The sequence below is a fragment of the Octopus bimaculoides genome, chromosome 9 (genome assembly GCF_001194135.2).
Source record: "Octopus bimaculoides isolate UCB-OBI-ISO-001 chromosome 9, ASM119413v2, whole genome shotgun sequence".
Taxonomy (NCBI): domain Eukaryota; kingdom Metazoa; phylum Mollusca; class Cephalopoda; order Octopoda; family Octopodidae; genus Octopus; species Octopus bimaculoides.
In genome coordinates this window covers 74807785-74817573 of record NC_068989.1, presented here as the reverse complement: position 1 = coordinate 74817573, position 9789 = coordinate 74807785, and the positions used below count along the sequence as shown (strand labels likewise).

Below are 9789 nucleotides of genomic sequence, written 5' to 3'. Positions count from 1 at the left end.
AGGACACAGAACTTTGAATACACACACACACACACACACACACACACACACACACACACACACACACACACACACACACACACACACACACACACACACACACACACACGATGTCCTTCCTTCAGTTCCCTCTGCAAAATGCACTCACAAGTCTTTGGTCGGTCCGAGGCTATAATATAAGCTTCTTACCACACAGCTATGCCTGCGCCAAAAGGAAGGGACAGTGTGGCTTAACACAAAAACACATGTAAATAATAAAAACAATAACGATTAACAATAAAATTAAAGCAAAAGCTCCCCGAAAGCCAGTATCTCCACGAGGGGCAACCAAGGAACCCCACACATCTGGGTCACCTCGATCATCAAGGACACCTTCCCTTCTTCATATGAGAATAGACACACACACACACACACACACACACACACACACACACACACACACACACACACACACACACGAGCCTTCCTTGCTACATTCACCGACCTTTCCTAAAAAATACTGGGGAACAGCACTTCTCTCTTTATTCTCACTTCCGTTTCCAAGTTGAATTTGCAAAAGTCTTTGAGGGCTTTGCTGAAAAGAAAAGTATCTGTCTTTTATTCTTTTAATATTGTTTAACACACTACCTGTCCATTGCTGCTAGACAAAGGAAAACGGTTTGCCTTTCTTGGTCAAAAGAAGGCACCGGGGTGATCCTCACGATAGAGTCGACCGACAGTTAGATCCGCCCCACACGCAACAACAGCTGTTCGACAAAGCTTCAGAAAACTGTAATGCTCGGATACTGGCAAATGCCTGCTGAACAGGTTCATTGTTGAACACACATTTCAGAAAGAACTGTCTGACAGCCCTTTCGTGCCTGAAGAGCTTATCTCGAACAAGAAGAGCCTCCCAGTAGCACTGTCGGACCAGAGATTCCCGGAAATTATCTATAGAATCCGGTTCGAAAGACCATGAAAAAAGACCCCAGCCAATTGATCTTCTTCGGCACCCAGAGATTCACCGACGACGTCATCGCTCTTGGCCGACAGTAATCCTCTATAGAGCTCTACAGTGGAACATCCACTGACTGCATTGCCAAACTGGCTCTACATGTGAGCAATTGCCCACATTCCAGGTACTAAGCCTCCTTTCTTGGTCTACGTCCGACCAAGAAAGGACGATTGCTACTTGGGCTGCCAGGACTGCAGTTTTATTAATGAGACGAGTTTCAGAAATTTGTGTCTGATAAACGGCGACCACACCTGCTCATCGTCAAGAAAACGCTGAAGATATCACCGCAGCCTCAGCGCATGTTTGTGCATCATTAGTTACGATATACTTAGTTCTCCACGCTGTGGCTGTTGACTGCAAACGGACCGTCTAAGAGCGGAAGAGCAGGCTCTCCAGCTTGATCAGCAATGAAACAGTGTAAGAGACGACGGTCAGGCGGTAGTAGATTATGGAGTCGATGCATGCATTCACCTCCTCCACCCAAACTTTCAGGGACAGCATTCTCTCGGTTTATTTTTGGGTGAGACGAGCAGAATAAGCACTAACCACCCTGCTCGTCATCTTCCAGTTCTTGTCCACTTGGAGGTCCAAACGAAGTCAAATCCCGAGCAGTTTAACCTATTCTTCTGTCCGTCGCCTCACGACGCTGTCAGGCTGCAGGTTCACTGACGTCTCTTTGTTAATTTTTACACCTATCATCATTTTGAACTCCCTTAGAGTAGAGCCGATCACCTCGATTTCCGGGATACCTGACAGTATTACGGTGACGTCGGTTGCACAAACCGACAGGATTCTTCTGCATCCCAGTTCACAAGGGATGCCCCTCAAAACATCCAGCTTCCGTATCAATGACTCGAGAATCAATGCGTAGAGAATGAGTGAGAGTGGGCATGCTTGACGGTCCTAACGAGCGATGCTAAACTACTATAGATGGCCATTTATTTGACCATTTATTTACAGCGATCCAACTTCTGAAAACGGAACCAAAACCGGTAACCGCGAAGACAGCCTTCAAGTTTTGATGGTCGACCCTATCGACCGTTTTCGCCTAATCCAAACTCATCAGAAGCCCAAACTTGTCAGATTACTTACCTACTCTGCTTAATATGTTGCAAGTGAGGTGGTGGTTGTCGACGCTAGCCGTCAGTTTTTTTGCTTACACCTTGACCAAAATATTGTAATCAGACTTTAGCAAACTTACGGGTTTAAATGACCTATTTGATCCCTCTTGTTCGGATCCTACTCAGTAGCACCACCACACTACAACTCACAGAACTGGGAATTATTCTGTTTTGCTGCTAGCTGCTGCAGACATCAGCCAAGAGACACCGAAAAATCTGGCAGATGAAAATAAAGCTGAAAGAGCAGACCTTCCAGCAGATCATCCAGCTTTCGTGTGCAGCTAGTCATCGCGTCCCGTATGTCTTCTGTTGCTATTATCCGATTCCCTAGCCGAAACGTACAGCAGCTCGTCGTAGGGGAAGTTCGTCCATGTCTCCGATCACAGTGCTGCCCGTACAGTTTAGCACAGTGATGCTGAAATTCCGCACATATCTGCTTGGGCTCAGTTAGTAAGAGCCTGTCCCAGCCCGTCAAAGACTAACTTGTGGCTGTGTTGCCACGTTGTGCCTCCACCATTAGCGTCCATCAAAATGCTTTTGCTCTCCCGTGTCTTAGAGTACGAGCCAGTGCTTTGACAACGCAAACTTCATACTTGTCGTTGAAGAATTGGTCAAGTGCCAGTCAAGCCACGTCCGTCGCTATGCCATTTTAAGTGCTTCTTGTATCTTCCTAACTAGGTTTCCCTATACTCTCGACTTATTGCTGTTGCTTTACTAAATAGACTCTAACGACTGTTCTCTAATAGCTCTTTACAAGGTTACCCACCGAAGGTTATAAACGATTGCATCATCAACTTACTAACCCAGTCTCTGAAAGCTTGACGCGCCGGAACTGACGCGTTTAGCTTCCAGTATCCGAGGAAGGCCTTACCTATGGAGCCTATCTACTCCGACTGTACAGATTACAGTTTGTGGTCTGCGTGGACATCAACTTTGAATTGTGGACAACTTATGACACTTCTATCTACTGGCCTACAGAATATTCAATCTAGATACGATGTAGATGACCCGATGCTGTTTGCCAAGGTCCACATCGGCACATTCGGGAGATCCAATTGATACCTGTCAGTCAGTTGGAAGCAACTCTCTCCTATCCAGAAAGGGAAATTAAAGACCTCACATTCAGTGGTGTTGGATGTTGGCACAGTCATAAAAGAACTAAAGCAGGAACAAACTTACAAATATCTCGGAATAAATGAGCGCTCTGGAATTCAGCATGCAAGTATGAAAGAGGAAGGAGGAATGTTATTAGAGAGTTCTAGAAGTCATAAAACCCGAGTTAAATGCACGTAACAAGGCGTTAGCTTTAAATTCCTTAGCAGTTCCGGTTGTTATTTATAGTTTCAATGTGTTGAACTGAATATGAGCGAAATAAAGAAGATTGACAGAAAAATCCGTAAGTTGCTGACTTGCACTAAGATGCACCATCCAATGGCAGACGCATATTGTATTTATCTAGCTAGAACTCAAGGAGGTCGGGGCTTGATCCAATTTGAAATCTCGTACAAAACCATTACAATTGGACTGGCAAAATATCTTGAAACATCTAACGGCTGAATGCTAAGGCTCGTTGAAAACCATGAAAGACAGTAAGCTTCATTCTGTTATGAAGGAGAGCAAAGCATTTTCAAGTGAGTTTATGCAAAATACCCAGGTTAAACAGCGTGATGGAAGTGCAGCAACTGTAGTTGCAAAGAAGGTGAAATCAATAGTAAAGCAAAATGCATTTGAATAATTGGCTGATAGGTGGGAACAACAAACCTCTGCATGGCAAATATGTGGCCCGTAGCAAACACGCTGATGTAGACCAGAAGCACAGTCATCAGTGGCTACGGAGCTTAGGGCGAAAGGCAGAGAGTGAAGACTTTATTTTGGCTGCCCAAGATCAGTCCTTATTGACCCGGGACTATCAAGCCAATGGGATGAAAAATGGTGTAGACCCAGAATCTGTAGCAATGGGATAGAAACAGTGGACCACTTAATCTCTGGGTGTAAGGTTTTAGAAGTATGAATCAAGATATGACAAAGTTGGCCAATATCTACATTGGATAATGTGTTTGTCGTCATTATAAAATCAAAACTGCTGACAAATGGTACAGGCACCAACTTGAGGCTGTAACTGAGGAAAAATGTAACTATTCTTTGGGACTTCCCAGTATGTACAGACCGGAGCATCAAAACAATTAAACTAGATATTGTTGTGAAAGGCCAAAACAATAAAGTCTGTTTATTCTTTTCTACTCTAGGCACAAGACCCGATTTGGAGAGGAGGCCAGCCGATTAGATCTACCCCGATACGCAATTGGTACTTAATTTATCGACACCGAAAGGAAAGGATGAAAGGCAAAGTCGACTTCGACTGAATTTGAACTCAGAGCGTAAAGACAGACGAAATACCGCCCGGTGTGCTAATGTTTCTGCCAGCTCGACGCCTTAATAAAGTCTGTTTATTGATTGACATGAGCATGCCCTGTGACCATAATATTTCGGCAAAAACATTTGATAGTCTCAGAAAATATAAGATTTGGTAATCGAAATCGTAAAGAAGTGGCGTCTAAAGATGGTTACAATACCAGTGGTTGTATGTAGGAGCACTGGGAATGATAAAAAAAGAAACTGAAAATTATTTTTAAATGATCCATGACTTATCATCCATGCAGGAAGTGCAAAAGATTGTCTTAACTGGTCCGTCATACGTCTTGAGAACGGAATTGTTACTGCGAATTTTTTCTACTTCCCTTTATTTTATTTGTTTACTTTTTATTTTTTTCCATTTTCTCTCTGTCTTCTCCCTTTTCTCTATCACATGACTTAGTAATTGAACAGTCTCGTGTGTTTATTTTAATGGCCCAACAATGTATACACAGCACGTTTCTCTACCCTAGGTGTCAGGAAGATACTCAACAAGAAATGGAAACAGATACTAATGAAAATAATAATTCTTTCTACTAAAGGCACAAGGTCTGACATTTTTGGGGAAGGGCTAATCGATTACATCGACCCCAGTACACAACTGGTACTTAATTTATCGACCTCAAAAGGATGAATGCAAATTGGATGAATGCAAATTGGACCACGGCGGAATTTGAACTCTGAACGTGAAGACGGACCAAATATCTCTAAACATATCGTCCGATGTGCTAACGATTGTGCCAGTTTTCCGCCTTAGTAATAACAATTTTTGAAGATAGATATATAGTAGTAGGGGTACTCTAAAACTAGAGTCATATTTTTGGTACGGTATAGGTTGGCGGGAAGGCAGTGTAGGAATTTTGACAAAAAACACACATTACAGATAATGTGTCATTAAACATGTATGGAAAGAAAAAAAAACAAAAACGCTAAAGGCTGGAAATTCCTTAAGGGGCAAGTATAAGGTAAAACGAAAGCATACAAAGTGGGAGTGCTTATCAAACATGGTGGAAAGAAAAGAACTTATTGAATATGAAGAGAATATTTAGAAGGCGATAAAAATTTGAAGAAATATGACACTGTTGAAAACAAGTAGGCCAGATTGAGTAATATAAACTATGAAACAAAATTATATTTTCATAGCAGCGTAGAGGTGAGTAGATGTGAAGTACATCAAATGTAAGAATTTAGAAAGAGTACTAGAGCTATTTTGACTAGGATGGCTTCATTTCAGAAGAAATAAGGTGTGAGGAAAAAGCGAAGAAAAAGAAAAATTAACGATGGTTTTACACGTTTTCAGAAGGAAACAAAAATAGTTTAGAAAGTAATATGATGTAGAGGAGTAACATAGATCCATATTTTTAGGAGCTAAGTTTTGAAGCCTACGAGAAACTATAAGACGTTATTATTAAAATATTGTAAAATATGGAGAAATTCTATTGAAGACACTTTGATCAAAATGAGAGTTTAAGGAATAAATATCCAGTTAAAGGGAAGTAACTATTTCAGTTGAGTATTGGTTTCTAATTTACAGACAGGGCAAGTTATTTCTGAGGACTGTTTTAGTTGATTATATCAGCCTCAAGAATTAGTGGGTACTCAATCCAGTCGACTCAGGAGGGCTGAAATGCAAGGATGATCTCAGTCAGATTTGAACTTAACCGAAACAAATATTGCAATGAAGTGTTTAGCGAAATCTAATATATTTGTTAGCTCCTCGTCTTGTTTAGGTTGAATAATGACATATATAATTGACATTCACACATGAGAAATTAAGCAGGAATCCGGTGCTGGTCTCTGTGGTAGTATAAAATATTTCAACGTGTCTTTCAAAGTGTGAAATGGAGCAGGCTTACATGTCAACATTGGTTGGATAGAAACTAGTCGGCCCAAGTTTGCTGTTTGAAATAAAAAGAACTCCAAATAAAACATGCGCTGAGAATAAAAACAATATATGTAAATAATTAAGCATTATATTAAATTATTTCTGTTATATATACATTTTTGTATTATCATTTCGGGTAATCTGATATGATAAAAATAATCATTAATAATGTAATCGGAAATCAATGATTTTCATAAAACGAAGTATAATGTTCTTAAGATCCTAAAACATTGTTATTCAGTATTAGGCCGATCCTGTGTTGAAGACCCTTCGGCAAAACAGTTTATGTTTTAATATAAGAAATATTATTCTGTGAATAATAAATAGAAATCACAGAATACAGATAAGTTTAAATAAATTTTCTGGGACATTTTTTTTATTTTCGTCATAATTAGCTAACAAATATTAGGTTACATATTGCGTTTGTGAGCACGCGTAAAATATATTGGCAAAGTTGTTCTTAATATGAAATGTAAATATGTTGACTTACAAATTTTCATGAAAGTAGCATTGTGTAAAATAATAAGAGACTTTACGCAGTATACATTGATTAGGTCTATAATATAATTTTAGAGAGTTTAGCAAAAGCTATATTAATTCATAGTGTGGTAACGACGTTTCGAGATGACGATTGCTAATATTATTTTCCTAATGATATCAGCACTAATGTTTTGTAATTTAGGTAGAAATAGGTTAAAGGACGTTTCTCTGTTGATGTTAATTCCTGTGTGTTATTTTCGTACATAAAAAAAAATTATAGCTTGAAATAGAGATTGGAAATGAAACACTATACGGAGGTTTGCAAAACAGATGAGGTCATTGGTATGACTATTGACTTGTCTTGAGTAGGTACAAAAACCTGATTTCAAGAACGGTTAAATTAATATAGTTAGTAAATTCACGTCTTTCCAAATAACTTCAGTAGCGTAAAGTCATGATAAGAATTATTAACATGGGTTTTTTGCATGGACTACTTGGTAATGTTAGTTATGTGAAACACTCATATCTGTTACTTGTGTTTTAGAAGTTGAAGAAATATCGGTGTGAATGATAGCAGAGAACTTAGGAATCTTCTGCAGCTGTTTAAGGAAATTACGACAGACAATCTTTGTTAATAGAAATGACAAACATATAAATAATCCTATGAATGAGTTTAAAATACAAAATAACAGGGAAAATTCCTCAATTTTCGTAAATGTGTACAAGAAAGCGAATATCCATGTTAAACCCATGATGAAACTTAATTTTATATAAATGAAGGACAAAGTTTTATTGTGTTTAGATAAATATTTCGAAGAAAGTTTCTTGGCCAAATGCAGCCCTCTAGCGGTGAGGATAAATGCCAATATATTAAGACATAATATAATTATTACAGGTATTGCAAAGAGCCACAGCAAACTTTTTCCGTTTGTAATCCAACAAATACCATTTCCATAGTCTGGAGAAAGTCCATGATTTCCAGGAATATACTCAAATATCAGTGATACTGTTACTATTACAAGTGGACAGGTCCAAGCATACAAGGAATACAAGACAAATCTTTTGGTACCTTTTCCTTTACTTCGAAGTTGTGTAAGTCCTGAGAAAGTGTGCCAGGCATCAAAAGACATGACATTCATCCAGAAGAAAGTCGCAAGAAAGGAATAATGCATGATAATAGCTAAAGATGTACACAGCACTGTAAATGTAGTGACTTGTGATGAGATAAGAAAGAGAAGCTCAGCTACAAACAGTGCTGATAAAAGACTGACGAGCAATTTACCTGGTAAGGTACGAAGATCAGGTATACAAAGGTAGACTATGATAGTGATTGCTAGAGCCGGAATAGAGATAATTAATCCCACATATGTGATATAACGTTCAGCAGTAGAATACTTTGGTATTACAGTGGTACTATTCTTTACACATATACTTATTATACCTTGAGAATCTTGACTGAATTCTGATTGGTTGAGCAAACGTTGGGTATTATTTATGTACAGGAGACCATCACTTGTGATATGATACTCAGATTCATTTAATGTTGTTGTAGTACAATTTAGCTGAGGATGGTAGATAACTTGTCGACATTCCTTAGTATTCATATCGTAGACAGCATGTTTTGGACAAGAGGTAAACTGCATGACAGAATTTCGATTATGGCGGTTATCATTTATTACCAGAGAATTGGTATGGTAATTAAAAAGGATAGTTAAGGAAGGCGTCGATTGGGCGCCAAAAGAAAAGTCTTCAAATGCACAGTAATCAACGATTTCATCAAGCCCATTACATGTAGCACAATGAATGTTTCTAAATACGCTATTTCCAGAATATACTAACGCCATTGGCTTAGATTCACATTTAATTCTCTGTTTCGTATTATTGTTATCTTGATCACAATTCGCAACGTATTCAGTACAAGAATATATATATTTCTTCAAATCTTCTGAAGGTGGTTTCACAGTTGCAAAGCAACTTCCATCTTCCACATAATTTGATATATTTTCGAAGCTTACATTTGATCTTAAATCACATTGATATAAAATATTACATAAAATGAATTTCTCACCATGACACAGAGCACAATATAAGTTTCTATAGAGTATTTTACTTGTTTTTCCAAACGCAAGTGTGTTTTGCAGTTGATCATTTGAGTCAGGATTTTCACAGCTGTTTACATACTCCATGACATCATGGTTAAGTGGACATCGATCGAACTGATATACACTATAATGAAAATAATCAACGTATCTACAACTATAATATATTGATGGATAAGGGTGATATTTGTGATCAAAATTGGTATTATTAATCATGTCGATACAACATTCATTAAAGAGGTTACAATCCTGACGACACGAACAACGCTTATGATTATTTTCAGCTGTATCAAAACATAAGGCTGGGGGACAGGAAATAAAACTTCCGTCATGGGAGTATGTTAGTATTTGTGGTGATGTAAGATTTGAAAAAGAAAGCATAACCATGAAAAGTATAAGAATTTCCATTTTAAAAGTTCTAAAACAGTCTAATAGATAACAAAGTATATATTTATATTTATAGCTTCACATATAGTATTACGCTTGAATTCTCAATAAAATATTTTAGCATGTTTGAATTTCCATTAATCTTGTGGACCAAAGAATTTACGCTTCCGTTAAGCTTCACAGGAAAAGAAAATATCAATATTAAATATCGTATGTTAGGTATTCAAGATTGATTTATTAATGAGTTTTTTTTTCTAATCTGTTAGTTGCATTTATAGACTTGGAACTTTCCACCGGTATCTGTAAAATAAAATAAAAAGAAATAGTTAATGTAAAATATAACAACTCTACACTCCACCAAACATACCCACTTCTCATACCTACACACACACACACACACACACACACACA

General features: G+C 38.1%; 1 protein-coding gene across 2 annotated transcripts in view; it reads right to left on the bottom strand.

Annotated features, from left to right (window-relative positions):
• Nucleotides 1-6484: 6484 nt before the first annotated feature.
• LOC106877196 (G-protein coupled receptor Mth2) overlaps nt 6485-9789 on the bottom strand; it is a 10297-nt gene continuing 6992 nt past the window's right edge. For both annotated transcript variants that reach the window (XM_014926039.2, XM_014926040.2), the window contains exon 2: nt 6485-9678. In XM_014926039.2, the coding sequence (XP_014781525.1) occupies nt 7396-9399 (2004 nt within the window). In that variant the 5' untranslated portion in view covers nt 9400-9678 and the 3' untranslated portion in view covers nt 6485-7395. The remainder of the gene's footprint in view (nt 9679-9789) is intronic.